The sequence below is a fragment of the Miscanthus floridulus genome, chromosome 13, assembly GCF_019320115.1.
Source record: "Miscanthus floridulus cultivar M001 chromosome 13, ASM1932011v1, whole genome shotgun sequence".
In the NCBI taxonomy this organism is placed as follows: Eukaryota; Viridiplantae; Streptophyta; class Magnoliopsida; order Poales; family Poaceae; genus Miscanthus; species Miscanthus floridulus.
Genome location: NC_089592.1, coordinates 71,985,460 through 72,007,098, shown reverse-complemented (window position 1 = coordinate 72,007,098; position 21,639 = coordinate 71,985,460). Strand labels below are relative to the sequence as shown.

At 59.0% G+C, this 21,639-nt stretch overlaps 1 protein-coding gene across 1 annotated transcript; it reads left to right on the top strand.

Annotated features, from left to right (window-relative positions):
• The first annotated feature begins 18,984 nt into the window (after positions 1-18,984).
• On the top strand, positions 18,985-21,438 carry LOC136501080 (putative kinase-like protein TMKL1). The gene has a single exon (XM_066496572.1). It carries the CDS (start codon positions 19,101-19,103, stop codon positions 21,168-21,170), a length of 2,070 nt encoding a protein of 689 aa, XP_066352669.1. The 5' UTR covers positions 18,985-19,100; the 3' UTR covers positions 21,171-21,438.
• The last annotated feature ends 201 nt before the right edge of the window (positions 21,439-21,639 follow it).

The following is a 21,639-nucleotide window of genomic DNA, read 5'->3' as shown; positions in this document are numbered from 1 at the left end:
GTTAGCACAGTGGCGGGTAACCCCTGCCCCGTCCTGCTTCCTGTCCCGTCGGCCACTCTGCTGTACTGTGCCGAGCGTGCGGCCGATGTCAGGGGCAGCAGTTGGCTGAGTTAATGCGACACGACGTTTTGTCAGAGGGACGGGAGAAGGAAGAGGCAGCGGAGTGCTGCCGAGCCCGCCTCGCGCGAGACGGAGGGTCAGTGGCCCGGCCGAGGCCTTCGGCGGGGAGTCGCTCGAGGTCAGTGGTGAGGGGGCCTCGGGCGAGTCGGAGAATCGGCCGAGGCCAGCGGTGAGGGGGCCTCGGGCGAGTCGGAGAACCGGCCGAGGCCAGCGGTGTTTAGCTGGTTTCGATCTTTACGAAGTCTACGCAGTCGTTTTTTGGGTCTTGCTTAGGGTACCCCTTCTCACGGCATCCGACAGTAGCCCCCGAGCCTTGGGGGGAGTGAAGGTACTCCCCCTGAGGTTCTGACGAGGATTGGCTCTCGACAGTTCCTGTTGGGATGGTGTTTGTACTCGAGGCTTTGGTGGGTGCGCGCGAGCGCACCCGCCGGGTGTAGCCCCCGAGGCCCTGGAGGAGTGATTTCACTTCTTCAGGGGCTTTTTTCTCCTTCGAGTGAGGGATGTTTGCCGGGCCCATGGGTGCGAGTTCGGATCGCAGGGCCTTGACGATGCTGCGGAAAAAGCCCCTCAGCCTCCGCCTGGAGCGAGAGGGCCGTCAGGGGTTCCCCCGGCTTTTTGTACGACCCCCGTACTTCTTTTTCGCTCGGAAGGAGGGGTGGAAGATGCCGCGCTACCCTCGGTGGGCGCGAGCGTCGGCATTTCCGGTGAGCTGTTATCGGGTAAGTCCGAGTGGAGGCCCGTACCCCGTTTGCTGGGGGTCGGCTAGCGGTCCGGGGACGCGCTCCAAGAGTACCGGCGGGTTTCTCTAGTGGGTGCCGAGGCCGTTCGCTGGGCCTCGGTGGCTCGGTGCCTCCCTACGGTGGGATCCCATTCGGAGACCTCCCTGCCGGTCTCGGACACGACACAGGGTGCGCCCGTACAGGCTCGCCCGTAGTCGTCCCTGACTCTTTTGCCCTAGGGCAGCTGTCGAAACCCCCGGGGGGTCCAGCCTTCGAACCCCTGGACCGTAACGGGCTTGGGTCGCTTTTGTCTTTATCTTGGGCGTAGGAAGAGCCCCCGAGCCTCCGCACGGGGCGAGAGGGTGGTCAGGGGTCCTCCCGACTGTTTTGTCCGTCCCCCGCACGTCCTTTTCGCTCGGACGGGGGGCTGTTTGCCGAGCCCACTCGTGTGCGAGCTTGAGCCGCTGGGTCTCGGCAAAGTTGCAGGAGGAGCCCCCGAGTCTCTCGCCTGGAGCGAGAGAGCGATCAGAGGTCCCCCTGGCTTTTTGGTTCGCCCCTCGCGCGTGAGGGTCTGTCTGCCGAGCCCCCCTCGGGTGCGAGCCTAGGTCGCGGGGTCTCGGCGTCTTTAGCAGAGGGAGCTCCCTAGCCTCTGCACGGAGCAAGAGGGCCGTCAGGAGCTCTTCTGGCTTTTTGAACGACCCTCGCGCTTCCTTTTCGCTCGGAAGGAGGGTTTGTTTTGCCGAGCCCCCTCGGGTGCGAGCCTAAGTCGCTGGGTCTCGGCAATGTTTTTTGCAGGAAGAGTCCCTTAGCCTCTGCGCAGAGCAAGAGGGCCGTCAGGGATTCTCCTGACTTTTTATTCGACCCTCGCGCTTCCTTTTCGCTCGGAAGGAGGGGTGGAATGTGCCACGCTACCCTCGGTGGGCGCGAGCGATGGCAGTTCCGGTGAGCTGTTATCGGGTAAGTCCGAGTGGAGGCCCATACCCCAGTTCGCTGGGGGTCGGCTAGCGGTCCGGAGACGCGCTCCAAGAGTGCCGGAGGGTTTCTCTAGTGGGTGCCGAGGCCGTTCGCTGGGCCTCGGTGGCTCGGTGCCTCCCTACGGTGGGATCCCATTCGGAGACCTCCCTACCGGTCTCGGACACGACACAGGGCGTCCCAAGCGTTTCGCTTGCTTGGGCCTCGGCCTCGTATAGGCTCGCCCGTAGTCGCCCCTGACTCTGTTGCCCTGGGGCGGCTGTCGAGACCCCTAAGGGCCCAGCCTTCGAACCCCTGGACCGTAGCGGGCTCGGTGCCCAGTTCCTTTGCCTGAAAGGAATCGGGGGGGGTTATTTCTCTCCCTACGGCTAACAACGGCAGGCGCGTCTTTTGAGGCGACTTTTTCGGGGTAGCGAAACGGCGCCTGCTGCTGCTGCGGTTGGACACGACGTGGTGTCAGCCGACGGGACGTATCTGCACGCACTGATTTAACGAGGGGGGAGTGGGCGCGTGGGCGGTAAAACCGGATCTGGATAACCGCGCCGGATCTTTTGGGGAAAACTTCCCCGATTTCGTCGCCCGGCGGTTTCGTCTTGTCCCTGCATAAATACGCAAAGAACCTCGCCCTTCCCCTTCTTACCTTTTCCGCACTCGTCTTTGCTGCCTCCGTGTCAGTTGCTGAGAGCTTAGAGCGCCGGGGAGGAGAAGGGGAAAGGCGAGAGACTGAAAGAGAGAGGGAGAGAGATTACCGTCGTAGCAGCGCCCTCCGCCGCGCAATGGCTGGTGGTCCCGTCATCCTCCCGGCGGATCCCTAGGGAGCGGTCCGACGTCACCGAGGAGAAGCTGCAGTCGCTCGTGGAGGCCGGTCTTCTTCGCCCGATCACCGACCCTGACGAGCCGGAGTGGATTGCTCCGGGGAACGAGTCGGAGCCGAGGCCGCGCGACGGCTACGTGGTGAGCTTCGTCGTCTTCCACGAGCGAGGCCTCGGGTCGCCGGTGGACAACTTCATGCGGGCGCTCCCGCACTACTACGGTGTGGAGCTTCACAATTTCAGCCCCAACTCCATCGCGCAGGCGGCCATCTTCGTCGCCGTCTGTGAGGGGTACTTGGGGATCGCTCCCCACTGGGAGTTGTGGCTCCACTTGTTCCGAGCGACGTTCACCACCAAGCCGGGGGGAACGAGGGGGGCTCGGAAGGTGCAGAGGGCCGGCGGCTGCACTCTTCACGTACGCCAAGACCGGCAGTCCCTCTACATCCCGGCCCAGCTGTCCTCGTCCAACCATCGTTGGTACGACTGGCTGGTTCTACCTCCGCAACGACGGCGGAGGACTTCCCCCTTATACCGGGCGGGTTGTAGAGAGTCAACCAGAGAAATGGGGATACGGCGTCGTCAAGGCCGATCAGCCTAGGCTGGAACCGCTCTTGAGGGCCTTGGGGAAGCTGCGTGACCACGGTCTTTCGGCGGCCGTGGTCGTGGCGGCTTTTCACCGCCGGAGGGTGTTGCCGCTGATGGCCCGGCGGCGGCGGCTGTTCGAGATGACGCCGGGCGATCCGATCGCTGGTGTCAAGATGTCCGCCTTCGCCCTTACCGACGACGAGACCCTGCGTCGGGTGAGAGAGGCGGTAGACGGGAAGCCGAAGATTGACGATTTGATGCCGTTCCCGATGCGCCCGTCGTGGGGGTATGTCTCTGCTGGTAAGTTGGATGTTGTCGAGGCTTTCGCGGCCTTCTTGTTTTTCGTTTTCCTTTTTTCTTTTTTGTCTGTTGTCTTACTTCGTTGTTCCCATAGAGGATAAGAGACATGCGAGGCTCCCTGCCGCCCGTTCCCGAGGACGCCTGGCGGCGGTCCTGTGAACAGGGCGCGTGCCGAGGAGGAGGAGAAGAAGAAAGATGCCAAGGAGGCGAAGCGCACGAAGAAGCTCCTTGCGCGCGAAAAGCTGGACGCCCGTCGCCGGCGTCAGAAGCTCGACGGTCTCCCGTTGGAGCCAGTCTCCCTCGTCGTCGATGTCGGATTCTTCGGGCGACGGCGACGGGCGCGAGGTGGGGACGGCCTGCCTAGAACACCTCCCCGACATTAGGGAGATGGTGCCCGGGGTGCCGGCAAGGAGCCTGACGCTCCTAGGAGGAGGAGGTGTCCCGGGGCCGGTGGCGGCTCGTCCCGGGGCCGAGGCCGACACACCCGAGGCGCGGGTGTTGGAGGAGCGTGCCGTCAGCCCGATGGGTTCGACGGTGGAGGTGGAGCCGGCGACGGTGGGGGCGACCCCCTCGTCTCCGCGAAGGGTCGAGGAGGTGCCGGGGCCCGACGGAGGCCAGCTGGCACCGGTGGTCACCGAGGCCGCGCTGCTGCCACCACCGCCGCAGTTGCAGAGGAGGCTGGCGGTGTCGAAGCGGCTGCATCCCCGTTCGCGGTAAGCGTTTTTTCTGGTGGAGTACGTAGTACTTCTTGTTTGCCCCTCGGTCGCGTGCTGACCTTGGGAGTGTCTTTGCTTCCAGCCAGACGCATCTGGTGGAAGATCCTCCCTTGGCGCCCCGTAAGGCGCTCAAGGTGAATGTTAGCTCCTCTGCCCATCAGGCAGCGGAGGCGCAGGCTGGCGTGCAGCGTGGCGCGGCGTCGGGCGGGGCCGTTTCGGAGGAGGCGGCTGCCCAGGAAAAGGGTGCCGAGGCAGCCGCGGAGCGAGTGGAGGAGGAGGAGCCCACGCCTCGCGATGTCGCGGGTCTTGGGGCGAAGGAGGCCGGGGCGTCCATTATTGCCGAGGCCGTTGAGGGTGAGGCCAGGAGCCCCGAGACCTCTGAAGCCAGGGCGGTGGACGCCGGGGCCACCGAGGTAGAGATGGCGGAGGCCAGAGCCCCCGGGTCCGTCGAGGCTGAGGCGATGGAGGTGGAGACGGAGCAAATTTTGGCGCCGCCCCTGGTTTCAGACAATCTCGTCTGATGATTCTTCCCGAGGGAAGGAGGCGGCGGACGTCGAGGAGGCCAGTACCGCGGAGCAGCCGGTCCCAGATCCCGCCGAGGGGAGTTCGGCCCTTGCCCGGCTACGGCCCGAGCCCCGTGGGTGGAACTTCCCGCGTGTTTTCTGGCGGAACCAGGCTGATCCCGAGGGGGAGCCTGTGTTCGCCCTTGAAGATATCGCAGAGGGGGGGCGGTGGGATACCCTCGAGCAGTACCGCCAACTGGCAGTGCGGTCGCTGCAGACGGCGATGACTATTATGGGACGGGACTTGCCCGGTGTCACCCAGGTAAGTACCTTCCTCTCCCGTGCCGAGTTGTTTTCTCTTCGAGTCCCCTCGCAGTGTTTTGACGCGCGTTTCTTACCTTTATAGGAGCTCGAGACCCGGTCCCTTGGGAAATCGGTGTTCCTACGAAGGGAGAGGGATATCTGGGACCAGCTCCGGTGGCAGAAGGGCCTGCTCGCCGACGCCCTAGGGGCTTTTGTCAGCGCTGGAGTGCGGAAGTGGAGGACCTCCGCCTTCGTTGTGCTGACCTTCAGGCCGAGTTGGTCACGGCTAAGGGGCAGGCTGCCCCCTTGGAGGCGAAGATCAAGGAACTAGAGGAGGAGCGAGACTCCTTCAGGTCTCGGGCCCAAGAAGCGACGGCCTCTGCGAAGGCCACAGCCGGGCAGCTGGGTGCGGAGCAGAGCGAGCATTAGGCGACGAGAGTCGCCTTGGCAGAGGTTACCAAGGCTGGCCGAGGCCTCTCGGGTCGAGGTCCTAGCCTGGAAGAACAAGGCCGAGGGTAAGTTCCGCTGAACCGTGTTCCTTGTTCCATTTGTTCTGGTTCGCTGTTTGACTCCTGACCCCTCGTTGCGACGTAGATCTGAAAAAAGAAGCTTCCTAGGCGGCTGAGGCCTCCGTCGCAGCGCAAGCGGCGCTGGATGCTGAGGTCCGGGAGCACGAGGCGTTACGTAGCGCTGTCCGTACCGCCTGCGAGGCCCTGGACGTCGAGGAGGTCCAATCAGCCAGCTCCCTTGGGAGCCGCCTGATTGCGTTGAGCGGCCGCGTCCGCGAGAGGCTCCGGGGGGCGTTGCACACGGGTGTCAAGCGCGCCCTGGCCGTCGTCTCTTCGCACTACGCCATCAACCTCGAGGCTGTCAGCGACGGCTATGTGTTGCCAGAAGATGACGAGGAGGCTGATGCGGAGGTCGTGAAGCTGTTGGAGGCGGCCGAGGCACCTGGCACGGCGCTGGCTGGTCTGTTTGAAGAAGAGGTGGTCCCTCCCACGCCGGCCACCGATCCTTGAGCTTTGACCTGGGCCAAAAGGGGCCATGTAACCGGATTGAGTTAGTTGCTGTATCGTGACGTTTTTGTGGCTGTTGAGGCCTTTTAAAGTATTTGCGTATGTGCGTCTTTTAACCGTTTTCTGTTCTACTTCCAAGCCTGTGCCCTCTGTCTCGATCTTGGGAACCCGCAAAGAAATCCCTCGGGACTTAAGCCATCCTTCGGCGAAGGGTGGTGAGGGAGCTGCCGTAGCCCAGAGGCGTAGGCCGTTCTCACGACTCGACCGGCCCTTTGGCCTCTAGACAAACTTTTGGTCTTTTGGGTTTCTTGTGAAGGTCCCGTCGGAGCGCGAGAGAGTTTGGCGTAGAAGTTTTTTGAAAGACCATTAACAAACGGTGTTCGAGACTTAGGGGGTTTCGGGACTTAGGGGGTTTCCCCTTTTTAGCCCCCGAGGGAGGCTCGGCTTTGCAGAGGCAGAGCCGGTCTCCCTTATAGCGCTATTGTGATGTCGAGCCCCTATCTCTGCATAGAACTTCCTCGGAGCCTACGCTGTCCTTTGGGTGAAAAGGTGGTGAGGGAGCTACCGTAGCCCGGAGGCGTGGGCCGTTCTCACGGCTCGGCCGGCCTTTTCGCCTTTGAGACGTTCGTACGGTCCTTAGGTTCTATACAATCGACTTGTCTATAAGGGGGGTTCCTCGAAAGATTATAACAACTAAGAACGCTTCTTTATTGTATTTCGAGAAACAATGTAAACAACGTTTGGAAATTAAAGGGTAGAAACGACGTAGCTGTTCTATGTTCCAAGCGTTTGTGAAGATTTCGCCCTTCTCGTTGGCCAACTTGTAGGTCCCGGGCTTCAGCACGTGAGCGATGATGTACGACCCTTCCCAGGGTGGGGTCAGCTTGTGGCGGCCCTTGTTGCTCTGCCTCCGTCTCAGCACCAGGTCGCCCACCTTCAGGTCTCGGCTTTGGACGCGCTGGGCTTGGTAGCGCCGTAGGGCTTGCTGGTACCTGGCTGAGTGTAGCAGCGCGATGTCTCGGGCTTCCTCCAGTTGGTCGAGGGCGTCTTCGCAGGCAGTGCGGTTGCTTTGCTCGTTGTACGCCTGTAGCCTCAGGGAACCGTATTCTAAGTCAGTGGGGAGGATGGCCTCGGCTCCATAGACCAGGAAGAACGGTGTGAATCCTGTGGCTCGGCTTGGGGTATTTCTTAGGCTCCAAATGACTGACGGGAGTTCGGCAAGCCATTTCTTGCCAAAATTCTTCAATTGGTTGAATATTCTTGGCTTAAGGCCTTGTAGGATCATGCCATTGGCACGCTCTACTTGGCCATTCGTCCTTGGGTGCCCTACGGCCGACCAAGCCACCCGGATGTGGTGGTCGTCGCAGAACATTAGGAACTTGCGTCCGGTGAATTGTGTCCCATTATCAGTGATGATGGTGTTAGGAACCCTGAACCTGTGGATGATATCGGTAAAGAACAGCACCGCTTGCTCGGATTTGATCTCAGCGATTGGGCGAGCCTTGATCCATTTGGAGAATTTGTCGATAGCTACCAGCAGATGGGTATGGCCCCCGGATGCCTTCTACAGAGGCCCAACCATGTCCAGCCCCCACACAGTGAATGGCCATGTGATGGGGATGGTTTGGAGGGCTTGGGCCGGAAGGTGCGTCTATCGAGCGTAGTACTGGCATCCCTCGTAGGAGCGTACTAGCTTCGTGGCGTCGGCCACCGCCGTTGGCCAATAGAAACCTTGGCGGAAGGCGTTACCTACGAGCGCCCGAGGTGCCGCGTGGTGCCCGCAGACTCCCGCGTGCAAGTCCCAAAGTAAGGATTGGCCAGCCTCGGTGGTGATGCATCGCTGGAGAACACCAGATGGGCTATGCCTATACAACTCGTCGTCGCAGAGGGTGTAAGTCTTGGCGCGTCGCGCAAGCCGTCGGGCTTCGGTTCTGTCAGTGGGCAGTTCTCCTCGAACGAGGTGATCAAGGAAAGGGACTCGCTAGTCTGTTCCTTGGTCGACCTTGGGAGGCTCTGTGTCAATCGCCATGGCCTCGGGCTCGGCGGGCGAGGTCTCGGTGGCAGAGGGGGCCTCGGGCCCTACGGTGGGCTCGGCTGATGGGCCCTCTTCCATCGCTGAGGCGTAGTCGACGGATGGCTTGTGGAGGTCTCTGGTGAAGACGTTCGGGGGGACCGGGGTCCGTGCAGACGCCATCTTTGCTAGTTCGTCCGCAGCCTCGTTGAACTTTCGTGCAACGTGGTTGAGTTCGAGACCGTCGAACTTGTTCTCCAGGCGACGTACCATCGCGCAGTACGCCTTCATTTTGGGGTCATGGCAGCTTGACTCTTTCATCACCTGATCGACGACGAGCTGCGAATCACCCCGTACGTCGAGACATCGTACTCCAAGTTCGATGGCAACTTGCAGGCCGTTGATGAGGGCCTCGTATTCGGCGACATTGTTGGAGGCGGCGAAGTGAAGCCGGATCATGTAGCGCATGTGTACTCCGAGGGGCGAGACCAGGAGCAGGCCCACGCCAGCCCTAGTCTTCATCAGGGACCCATCGAAGTACATGGTCCAGCATTCTGATTGGATCTGAACGGGTGGCAGCTGTGTGTCGGTCCATTCGGCTACAAAGTCGGATAGGACCTGTGATTTGATCGCCTTCCGAGGCGCGAAGGACAAGGTTTCCCCCATGAGTTCGACAGCCCACTTGGCTACTCTACCCGAGGCCTCCCGGTTTTGGATTATCTCTCCCAGAGGAAAAGACGACACCACAGTCACCGGGTGGGACTCGAAGTAGTGACGCAGCTTGCGTCGAGCCAAGACTACTGCGTAAACCAGCTTCTGGATGTGGGGGTAACGCGTCTTAGTTTCGGAGAGCACTTCGCTGATGAAGTAAACAGGTCGTTGGACGGGTAGAGCATGTCCCTTCTCCTGCCTCTCGACTACTACGGCCGCGCTGACCACTTGGGTTGTCGCGGTGACGTAGAGCAAGAGCTGCTCGCCCTCGGCGGGCGGTACCAGGACGGGGGGGTTGGTCAGCAGTGCTTTGAGCCTGGCGAAGGCTTCCTCGGCCTCGGCAGTCCAAGAAAAGCGCTCAGACTTTCTCAAGAGGCGGTACAGGGGCAGGCCTTTTTCGCCGAGGCGTGAGATGAAGCGACTTAGGGCCGCAAGGCATCCCATGACCCTCTGTACTCCCTTGAGGTCTCTGATTGGTCCCATGCTGGTTATAGCTGAGACCTTCTCTGGGTTGGCCTCAATGCCGCGTTCCGAGACTATGAATCCCAAGAGCATGCCTCGGGGGACCCCGAACACGCACTTCTCGGGGTTGAGCTTGATGCCCCTCTCTCTAAGGCATTTGAAGGTCACCCTCAAGTCATTCACGAGATTTTCGGCCTTTCTGGTTTTGACCACGATGTCATCTACGTAGGCCTCGACAGTCTGCCCAATGTTGTTGCCAAAGACCTGGGTCATGCACCGCTGGTACGTGGCACCTGCGTTTCTGAGGCCGAAGGGCATCGTCATGTAGCAGTACATGCCAAACGGTGTGATGAAGTAAGTCGCGAGCTGGTCGGACTCTTTCATCTTGATTTGATGGTATCCGGAGTACGCATCAAGGAAAGACAGGGTCTCGCACCCTGCGGTGGAATCAACGATTTGATCGATTCGAGGTAATGGGAAGGGGACCTTTGGACAGGCTTTATTTAGACCGGTGTAGTCTACACACATCCTCCACTTCCCATTTTTCTTCTTGACTAAAACAGGGTTAGCCAACCACTCCGGGTGGGATACTTCCTTGATGAACCCGGCCGCCAAGAGCTTCTGTACTTCCTCCCCGATGGCCCTGCGTTTTTCTTCGTCGAAGCGCCGCAGGCGTTGCCTCGCTGGTCTAGATGTAACACCTCGGGTGTTTAAATGTTAAAATCTGACATGTCATCATATGCATTGCAAAGCATTTGGCATTTGGTGAAAACTTTGATGTGCATTTACTAAAACAAGTTTACATTTGTGTAATGAGTGTTGAATTGTATTGTTTGACTCAAGTTCAAAGTTTGACTGGGTTTTGAATTTTTCGAGAAAACCCCGCGTTTCAACATGTAAACCCTACCCTGAAAATCTATTTCAAAATCTAAGCATATTTTGGGGTTGGGCCCAAAAGCAAAAGTGTAGAGCTTGGCAAGTTATACAAAGTTTGTTTTTGGAGTTTTTCAAGTTGTTTAGAAAATTTTTGAGTAAATCAAAAAGGCGTAATTCGGTAAATTTCCCTATTCAAATTCAAAAGTTCATTTCAAAATCTAGACCGAATTAGGAGATGGTTATAAAAGCAAAGTTGTAGAACTTTTGATTTTGAACAACTTTTGTTTTTGGAGATTTTTGAGTTGTTTAGAAAATTTGAGAGTAATTTATGAAATTTGGCGAATGGCAAACTTGTAATTTCGATGAACAGTGTTCACTGCTCAAAGCTACACCGGCGGCGACCTTCGGTTTGCTTCTAGGCGCGGTCGTGGCCGTCTTTGGCGTCGCGCTGGCGCGGTGAAGGCCACAGCGCAGCTTCCTTGCGCTTCTGAGCTGCTCTATTTAGCCCAAGCCGTCGCCGTTGGCCCCGTTCTCTTGCTCTGTTTTCCCGACACCACCGCCATAGCTCCGGCGAGCCCGCACCGTCTCCCTAGCGCCGCGGTCGTCTTGGTAAAGGCCGTTCCAGTTCCGTCTTTCTCTTGCGCATTCACCCAGCCAACTGTGGTCGGCTGATTTCGCCGGGAACTCGCTGACCACGCTCTTCTTCCTCGCGGCCGGCAGAGTCCCCGTCGAGCGAGCACCGTCGTGGCCAGTACTCTACGGTGAGCTTCTGATCTCGGGAAGCATTGTTTCAGCTTCTCCGTGATGCCGTGGTGCTTAATATCTTGTTGATTGCTCGTTTTGTCCACCACAGCCACTGGAACACCGCCGTCGCTATTGCTCGCACCGCCGTGATCGCTGTGAACGCCGCCCCGCTTCACCGTTGCTTCTCCGGCCTTAATTCTTGCTTGAACGTGTTCGTGGTGAGCTACTGGACCTTCCCATGCCCTCTGTTTCCCCGTTTTCAGCTTCGTTTCGCCGGTGTAACGTCGCCGAGCCACCGCATCCGCCATGGCCGACGCCAAGCTCGTAACTCGTAGTAATTCGTCTAGCTAGTGCCTTCAGTCGATGCGCCGTGATGATGTGGTCATTTTGGTACCTTGACCGTCGCCTTTGGACTCACCGTCGGTGAGTTTGCGCCGGTCAGCGCCGTCGTCGTCGTAGTCAACACGCGGGAGGTAGATGATGACAGGTGGGGTCCGATGTCAGTGACTCAGCGTTCAAATGGATTTTTCTATTTTCAGATTTGAATGAATAGTGTCTGTTTTTGTTATTTTTGTGTAGATTTATTTAGAGCTCCAAAAATTATGAAAATTTTTGTGTGACTTCTCTGAGATGTATAGTATTTAAGAAAAATATGAAATAGTGTTTTTTAGTAAGTTTTAAATGTGATAAAAATTGCTCAATTTATTCATAAATGGATTTCCAGGATTTTTCTAGGCTTATTTATTTATCCAAAAATTATGAAATTTGTTTTGCCACTTAGTTAACATGTAATGAACATGTACTAAAATTTTGGGCTCAATTAGAATAAGTTGATTTATTTCATAATTTTGAATTAAATAATTAATTCATAAAAGCAAATAGTAACCTTTAGTGATTTAGGTTTTGTTTGGAATTTTGGATTGAGTGATGACCTTGGGTCATTTGTTGTTAATGATCCTTGGCAGTTGATGTATGTGTTTACGAAAAAGAATTAGTTTGTTTGACTTGCAACTGTACCGCGAAGGAAAGTTGTATTCAAATTATTAATTTTTCATCCCTCATCGAGCATCATGTTTCGAATTCCGCATCATGTTAAACATGGCATTGTTATTACGTGTAGTGAACGAAAGTGAAAACGTGGTAGTTAATCAAGCTGTTGAAGAGGTTAATCCGTCTGTTGAGGTCGGGTCGAATACTTGTGTAACGTCGCAGGAACCGGACTTTTCCGTCAACGAAGGCAAGCCCCGGATGCATACAACCCTACCTTGTGTTTTATAAATTAATTTCGCTTTTGCTTTCTGTTACTGCATTAAGTGATTAGGAGTTAAGTAAAAGCCTAATTGTTGCATTACCACCCTTGTTATTCCATATTTACCATATTACCAGTTTTAAACTCGTATATGCCTAGTCTTGCTTAGCTATGCGTAGAACGATGAAAGTCGGGTGACTACCTACCACCCGCAAGTTACAAATGGAACACTGGTTAACTATGTTAACATGTGATATGGGAATGTGGAGTAATAAATCTAGACCGGGCGGACTCGGTGAGTGTGAGCCACAAGACATGGAGGTCTTGTGAGCGGGTTCTTTCCGCCTGTGTCGACTAAGGCACGTCCGTTGTTGAATTGCATGAGGTGAGAATTTGTAGTACTAACCACATACTCCGGTAAGCCTGAACTTGGAAATTCTATTAAGAGAATGGCTACTCGCGCACTGGGAGTGGAGAGATGGCGGGAATAGCGTGTACCCTCGTGGCTGGAATGTGGCCGGATTTGAGGTGTGCTGTATTCTCGGGTGGCGCGGACCCGTTCTTGTTTTAGAGGATCCAAGGGTAGGTTGATATATGTGAGTCGGGGACCTGCATATGTCGTGTGGTCTGGAATTCCCAGCTGGGTGTTAATCGGTTCGAATCGTCGTTGCTCCTCGGTTATGGAGACTCAACTCACTGTTCATCATCGTAGAATTAATAACCAGAACTTGACTAAGGCTTGTGAAGATGTTGGATATGAAGTTTCATGATCTCAGTGCAGATCGTGTCAGCTTTGTATATAATTCTCGAGAAGTTTTCTATATAAAGAATGTTGTTAAAAGAGCTTTTACGCAAAAGAACTTTGATCATTGTTAAAGCTATACCTTGAATCCCTGAGCCTGCATTACTGAGTTTATCAGTTAAGATTTCGGATAAGTCTTGTTGAGTACCTTTGTACTCAGGGTTCGTTGACCCCTTGTTGCAGGTGAGCCTCATGAGCAGATCTGTTTTGGATCGTGCTGCATGACTATCGTCCGTTCTGACGATGAGAATTAAATGTGTGATCCTTGGGCAGGATGTTTATTTTGTGTGTTAAGTATATGTTAGTTATGCCACTCTACTACTACTATGGTTTGTAATAATTATGGAACTTAGTTTGTAAGGTTTGAAACAACTGTTTGTAAACTATGTTATTGTAAGACTTCCGCTGTTTTTACTCTGGTTTTGATATTTGAATAAATGTTGTAATACTGCAATGACTCTGTAACGTGATCCTGCTCGGAAATCGTGGATGATTTGGGGTTCCCCGAGGACACCCGACAGTTTTTTTAAGTTATTGGAAACATATGCATAAATGTCAAAGGTCGTCGGACAGTGACAGGTGCATGTGGGCCCTATAACTTAGGAGGTTCTGTCACACTAGATCCAGCCCGGATGTCCAGGGCATGCTCGGCGACTTCCCTCGGTATGCCCGGCATGTCCGAGGGACTCCATGCGAAAATGTCGGCGTTCACACAGAGAAAGTCGACGAGCACGGCTTCCTATTTGATGTCGAGGGTGGCGCTGATTTTCAGCGCCCGGTCGTCGGGGCATGCGGGGTCGACTGGGATGAGTTTGATGGTTTCAGCGGGCTCGAACGCCCCCGCGCGACGCTTGGAGTCAGGCACCTCGCCACTGAGCTGGTCTAGGTGGGCGATGAGGGTCTCGGCCTCCGCAAGGGCCTCGGCGTACTCGATGCACTCGACGTCGCAGTCGTATGCATGTTCGTACGTGGATTCGATTGTGATGACCCCATTAGGGCCTGGCATCTTGAGCTTGAGGTAGGTATAGTTGGGCACTGCCATGAACTTGGCGTAGCATGGTCGCCCCAGGATGGCGTGGTAGGCTCCCCCGAACTCGACTACTTCGAAGGTGAGGACTTCCTTGCGGTAGTTGGAAGGGGTGCCGAAGCAGACGGGAAGGTCGATGCGCCCGAGGGGTTGCGTGCGCCTCCCCGGCACGATGCCGTGGAAGGGTGCAACGTCGCCTCGTAGCCTCGACCGGTCGATCTCTAAGAGCTCCAGGGTGTTGGCGTAGAGGATGTTGAGGCCGCTGCCTCCGTCCATCAACACCTTGGAGAGTCGGGTGTTGCCGATGATCGGGTCGACGACCAGCGGGTACTGCCCGGGATTCGGAATACGGTCGGGGTGGTCACCTCGATCGAAGGTGATCGCCTCTCGGGACCAGTCGAGGTACTGGGGGGGTGGCCACCTTGACCGAGAAGACTTCTCGGCGCTCCCTCTTGCGCTGCCGCGCCGTAAGGCATGCCGAGGGCCCACCGAAGATCATGAAAGCGTTGCGTACCTCGGGGAACCCGTCGTCCTTGTCCTCGTTCCGACCGCCGGCGCCCTTCTGCTTGGCGTCGTCATCGGGGAGCCCGAGCTTGGCGTAGTAGCGCCGCAGCTTGGTGCAATCCTCGAGAGCATGCTTTACCGGACCTTGATGGTAAGGGCAGGGCTTCTTCAGCATGTCGTCGAATAGCCCGGGGCCACGGGGGCCTCGGGGATTCCTGCGATCTGTTGTAGCGACATGGATGGCCTCGAGGACCTCCTGTTTCCCTGGGCAACCCTTCTTCTTTTTCTTTGGGAGGTGGGAGGTTGAGGCCACGGGGGCCTCTTCCCTCCGCTTACCCTTGCAATCAGCGTCGGGGAAGATGGCTCCGACAGCCTCTTCCCCCGAGGTGAAGCTGGTGGCGATGTCGAGGAGCGCGGCAGCAGAGCGCGGGACGTTGCGTCCTAACTCTCGGACCAAGTCCCGACAAGTGGTGCCGGAGAGGAAAGCCTGGACGATCTCTGAGTCATCGACGCTGGGTAGCTCGGTGCACTGTTTGGAGAAGCGCCGGATGAAGTCTCAGAGAGACTCGTCCGGCTTCTGGCGGCAGCTCTTAAGATCCCAGGAATTCCCGGGGCATACGTAAGTGCCCTGGAAGTTCCCGATGAAGATCCTAACTAAGTCGCGCCAGTCGTGGATTTGCGAGGGAGGGAGATGCTCGAGCCAGGCTCGTGCCGAGTCCGACAAGAGCAGAGGGAGATTGCGGATGATGAGCAGGTCATCGTCCGCGCCGCCTAGCTGGCAGGCCAGGCGGTAATCGGCGAGCCAGAGCTCCGGGTTGGTCTCGCCGCTGTACTTCGCGATATTGGCCGGCTGTCGGAACCGGGCGGGGAAAGGAGCCGCGCGGATGGCCCTGCTGAAGACCCGAGGGCCTGGTAGCTCAGGGGAAGGACTGTGGTCCTCACCGCTGTCGTAGCAACTGCCTCGGTGCGGGTGGTAGCCCCGGGCGGCTCCGTTGTCGTGGCGCCGTCGCCCGCCAACTACTTCGTGGTCGTCCCGTGCCTCGCGTTGGTCTCTAGGTCGATCGCGTATCGAGGGGGCCCTGTTGATCGTCGGCGTGCGAGCGGCCTCGGGGCGGACCGAGGCATCCTGGCCCCGGCGAGGTTGCGCTGCGGGCTGCTCTGAAGTGCCTCCGTGCCGGCGGGAGGCGGAACTTTCGGCCTGCTGCACCGCTGCGGTCTTGAGGAGGTCGCGGAGCTCTCCGCGGACCCGTCGCCCCTTGGTGGTGGAGGGCTCGGGCATCGCTCGGACCAGCATCGCAGCCGCTGCGACATTCTGGCTAGCGCGATTAAAGATTGGGGGTGGCTCTCCCCCCTCGTTATCGTTGATGCGGTGATGGACGTCGCGGGCCCTCCCTCGGGCTCCTCCGCCCTCACCACGCCCTTGCTGCTCCTGCTCAAGAGTGTCCCGAAGCTGTTGCAGAAGGAGTCGGTCTTGTTCGACCTTGGCTTGAAGCTCGCGGAGCTACTCCAGGTCTGGGCGTCGATGTCCCCCGTGAACAGGATTCTCGTTCCATGCTGCCGGGGGTTCGAGACGCGGAGGTGTGGCATCGCCCGCCCCTGCCCGAGGCGGGGAATGGTTGCCTGTCCTCTCATCCTCTTCGCCCGCCCTTGGCATCCCGAGCCCGACGTGGAAGCACTCACGAGATGGATCGTAAGTCCCTTCGTCGTCGGAGTCGGAGTAGCCGAGGCAGTAGTCGCTTGCAGCCAAGAATTGGTGCAAAGCCCCAAGGTTGTGGAGTTCGGAGAAGTCCGCCCCGGGCCAAGCCTCGTCCTCGTCCGAGGAGTCGGAGCGGATGCTCAGGTCGGGAGCGAAGCGCTGGCGGCGTTCCGAGGGGTGCTCGTGAGTGGCAGCGTAAGCGTAGGCGTAAGAGGCGGCGGCATTTCTCAATCCAAAGGGGGATGGCGACGGTGCTGTCTCCATATTCTGCCCCGCCGGGGTTGGCTCTCCAGGGAGTGGTGGAGCGGAGCCAGACGGCTGGGTATCGTCGCAAGCCACCGGTGATTTTCCTTCGTCCATGCTCAGGCCAGACAGGTCCCCAGCCAGGGACCCCGTACCAACAGCTGGTCGTAGGGTATCGGCGGGGAGTGGCGTGCCGCCCTGGGTTCGCATAGCGTCGGGGTGGCCTTGCTCGCGTCGTGCCTGGCGAGCATGGCGAGAGCGGCTGCCCGGGCGCCGCCTGCGCCTGGGCTGCCGGGGCGTGACTTCATCGTCGGACGGTGGGGCTCGAGGGGCGAGGAGCACCATGTCGTACTCATGCCCTAGAGACATGAACTCTAGGCTTCCGAACCAAACTATGGTGCCGAGACACAATGGTCGTACCGGGTCTGCCATCCGGAACTTGCTAAGATGATGAAGCCGACACGCAGATCCCCTACCTGGCGCGCCAACTATCGGCATTTTGGAACCGGGGGTCCCTCAACCAACGAGTGAGTTTGTGCTGCGTGCCCCTAATCCCGGATGGTGATGCAAAGAGACACAAGGTTTATACTGGTTCAGGCAATCGAGGCCCTACGTCCAGTCTGAGAGATTGATCTTGTATTCCTTGCACCGGAGTGCTCGTAGTAGGGGGTTACAAGCTAGGTGAGAGAGGGGGCTAGCCCCAGGTCTCAGTGAGGGTGGTGCGAGCTGCTTGAGGCGTTGTTCCCAAGCAGCGTAGTGGAAGTGTCAAGTTCTATCGGTGTGTTCGTCCTCTTCCGGTCGCCCCTAGAAATGGCCCCGGTGCCTCCCTTTTATACTCTAAGGGAGACCTGGGACCATACATAGATTGCTACATAGCGCTTCTGTAAACGGGGTGGCGTGTCCGAGCCCTGTAGCCGGCCACTGTCGTGGTATGGTCGATGGAGTGGCCCTGTCCTTGTCGTGCAGAAGTGACGCGCCGGTCATACTCGATCTTGTGCGTCGTGGGGCTCCAGTATAGCTTGATGCAGGACATGGCGGGCGACGTGCTGGTCACCGTGCAATGACGTCATAGGGAGCAGCGGCCCTGCAGACGCCGAGGCCGAGCCATCGTGGGGGGCTCGGCGGACATGGATCCTCAGGCTGCCGAGCCCCTGAAGCAAACTGCCGAGGCCTTGGGGGAGTTATTGGACCTGGGTACTGATTCCGAGGCCACAGTAGTTCAGACGTGGCTCCCCATGCTGTGTTGTCCTTGGAGCAGGAGTTGGTAGCACAGTGAGGCATGGGCGTCCGCCATGTGCATGGTGGTCAGTACAGTGGCGGGTAACCCCTGCCCAGTCCGGGCGACGTGCGGGTCATCGTGTGATGACGTCGTGGGGAGCTGTGGCTCTGCAGGTGCCGAGGCTAAGCCATCGCGGGGGGCCCCGGCGGACGTGGGTCCTTAGGCTGCCGAGCCCCTGAAGCAAACTGCCGAGGCCTTGGAGGGAATTATTGGTCCTGGGTACTGATTCCGAGGCCGTAGTAGCCCAGACGTGGCTCCCCATGCTGCGTTGTCCTTGCAGCAGGAGTTGGCAGCTCAGTGAGGCATGGGCGTCAGCCATGTGCATAGTGGTTAGCACAGTGGCGGGTAACCCCTGCCCCGTCCTGCTTCCTGTCCCGTCGGCCACTCTGCTGTACTGTGCCGAGCGTGCGGCCGATGTCAGGGGCAGCAGTTGGCTGAGTTAATGCGACACGACGTTTTGTCAGAGGGACGGGAGAAGGAAGAGGCAGCGGAGTGCTGCCGAGCCCGCCTCGCGCGAGACGGAGGGTCAGTGGCCCGGCCGAGGCCTTCGGCGGGGAGTCGCTCGAGGTCAGTGGTGAGGGGGCCTCGGGCGAGTCGGAGAATCGGCCGAGGCCAGCGGTGAGGGGGCCTCGGGCGAGTCGGACAACCGGCCGAGGCCAGCGGTGTTTTAGCTGGTTTCGATCTTTACGAAGTCTAAGTAGTCGTTTTTTGGGTCTCGCTTAGGGTACCCCTTCTCATGGTATCCGACAAATATATACCGAATCGATGTGAAAAAATTAGGAGGGAGCGAGGATACCTTGCTCTCGAAGATCTACGGATCAAATCAAAGTTTCTAAGGTCCAATATATCAATTCGTAAGGTAGGGCGAAGGGGGAGAGAAAAAATCCGAGAGGGAGGAGAAAGAAGAGAAAGAAGGCTCGCGCAGAAAAGTTGGACGCCGGGTTAAAACACTACCTCGGCGCCAATAACAATAGCGCCAAGCTCGGCGCCAATAACCCCAACGCCGTGCTGTCTGTCAGATCAGCGTCCATGCCGTCAACATGGCCCCGACCTAGACGCCAAACCCTTTGGTGTCGAGACTTGTAATCTCGGCGTCACTAGCCGAGCTAAGGATCTATATTTTAAAAGCATATCTCTGGGACACATTTGTGAAAAACTAAAAATAAGGGCAAAAAGAAATAAAAATTCGGTCGTGTTGCTGTTGCTGCTGCTGCTGCTGCGACATGGCCACAGGAGGAGAGACGCAACGCAAAGTGAGGGACCCAACCCAACCCAAGCGGCCAAGCCCATTTTACCCATTGCCATTGCATATTTGCCTCTCTTCCTCAAATCAAACTCTCCTTGTACTTCACTCCACTCGAGCTCACTCCCACCTCGCTCCTCACTCCACGAGCTGCTAGCCTCTACAGTCCTTCAGACCTTCCTCGAGGCCCCCCGGCCGACCGATTCGATGCATCCTTGCCTGCCCTTCCTCCTCTGCTTGGCCGCCGCGCTGCCGATGGCCTCGCCCACCTCCAACCCCGACGTCGCGCTGCTTCTCACCAAGGTGAAGCCCGCGCTGCAGGGCCAGCGGCCCAACGCGCAGCTCGCCACCTGGAACGCCTCCACGCCGCTCTGCCTCTGGCGGGGCCTCCGCTGGGCCACGCCCGACGGCCGGCCCTTCCGCTGCGACGCCGCCGCCTCCTCCCGCAACCTGTCCCTCGCCTCCGACCCCGCTCTCCTCCTCGTCTCCATCCGCCTCCCCGCCGCCGCGCTCGCCGGCCGCCTCCCGCCGGACCTCGGCGCCTTCTCCGCCCTCGACTCCGTCTACCTCGCCGCCAACGCCCTCTCGGGCCCCGTCCCGCTCGAGCTCGGCAACGCGCCGTCGCTCTCCGCGCTCGACCTCGCCGGGAACCGCCTCGACGGGGACCTGCCCACCTCCATATGGAACCTCTGCGACCGCGTCACCGAGCTCCGCCTCCACGGCAACGCCCTCACGGGGGCCGTCCCGGCGCCGGCCGGGCCCAACACCACCTGCGACCGCCTCCGCGTCCTTGACCTCGGCGCCAACCGCTTCTCCAGCGGCTTCCCTGCGTTCCTCACCGCGTTCCGAGGCCTCCAGCGCCTCGACCTCGGCGCCAACCGCTTGGAGGGGCCCATACCGGAGGCCCTCGCCGGGATGGCGACCCAGCAGCAGCTCCAGGCGCTCAACGTCTCCTACAACAACTTCTCCGGCCAGCTGCCCCCGGCCTTCGCGGGCTCCCGCTTCACGGCGGACTCCTTCCTAGGCAACGACCCGTCGCTGTGCGGCCCGCCGCTGCGCCAGTGCGTGACGGCCTCGGGCCTCAGCTCCCGTGGCGTCGCCGGGATGGTCATCGGCCTCATGGCCGGCGCCGTCGTCCTTGCCTCCGTGTCCATCGGCTGGGCTCAGGGGAGGTGGAGGCGGGACGGCAGGATCCGGAGGCGCGACGACGCGGAGCGGGACGAGATGCTCGAGTCGTCGGCCGACGACGGCCAGGACGCGTCGTCGTCGGAGGGCAGGCTCGTGGTCTTCGAGGGCGGCGAGCACCTCACGCTGGAGGAGGTGCTCAACGCGACGGGGCAGGTGGTGGACAAGGCCAGCTACTGCACGGTGTACAAGGCGAAGCTGGCGAGCGGCGGCGGCAGCATCGAGCTGCGGCTGCTGCGGGAGGGCAGCTGCAAGGACGCCGCGTCGTGCGCGCCGGTGGTGCGCCGCATCGGCCGCGCGCGCCACGACAACCTGGTGCCGCTCAGGGCCTTCTACCAGGGGAGGCGCGGCGAGAAGCTGCTCGTGTACGACTACTTCCCCCGCAGCAGGACGCTGCAGGAGCTCCTGCACGGCGGCGGCGGCGAGCCCGCGGCGGGGCGGCCGGCGCTCACCTGGGCGCGGCGGCACAAGATCGCGCTGGGCGCGGCGCGCGCGCTGGCGTACCTTCACGCGGGGCAGGGCGAGGCGCACGGGAACTTGCGCTCGTCCAACGTGGTGGTGGACGACCTCTTCGTGGCGCGCCTGGCGGAGTACGCCGTGGACCGGCTGCTGGTGCCGGCGGCGGCGGAGGCGGTGCTGGCGGCGGCCAAGGCGGACGGGTACAAGGCACCGGAGCTGCACTCCATGAAGAAGTGCAGCGCACGCACGGACGTGTACGCGTTCGGGATCCTGCTGCTGGAGCTGCTGATGGGGAGGAAGCCGTCGTCGTCTTCTGCAGGTGGAACCGGAAATGGAAGGGCGACGGACCTGCCGTCGGTGGTGAAGGTGGCGGTGCTGGAGGAGATGGCGCTGGAGGAGGTGCTGGACGCGGAGGTGGTGAAGGGGCTGCGGGTGAGTCCGGCGGAGGAGGGGCTGGTGCAGGCGCTGAAGCTGGCGATGGGCTGCTGCGCGCCGGTGGCGGCGGCGAGGCCGAGCATGGCGGAGGTGGTGCGGCAGCTGGAGGAGAGCCGCCCCAAGAACCTCCACCCGCGGTCGGCGCTGTACAGCCCCACGGAGAGCAGGAGCGACGCCGGCACGCCGACCACCACCTAGCTACATCATCGTCTCCACTGGCGGCTGCATCACCTGATTGTCAATCAGCCTTGTTCTGTGATCGTCCGGCGGAATGCATGAGACCGACGTGATACGCCTCCCTGAATCCTGATGCTTGCTAGCATCAGTTCTTCTCTTGTCTCTGCAACCAATCCGCTTAGAAAACAACCAATTACTGTTCTACTCCGTTGCTAGGAAGTGCAAGGTCTGTCTCTATGTATAATTTGAAGAAGGGGACAAATTAAACAAAGACAAGGTTTAATTTGATCGGAAGGAATCAATGTATACTGGCGTAGTGCTATGCATTATCGTCGCACACCTCTCGTTTGCCGGTAGACCAGAATCCCCAATGACTTCCCCCCCAGCCGTACGGCAATCCAGGCATTCCAGAAATGAACAGACAGTTCTTTAGCACGCTGGCTAATAAACTTGCAGTGAGACAATAACATCTATTCAGGCAACTGCTGTG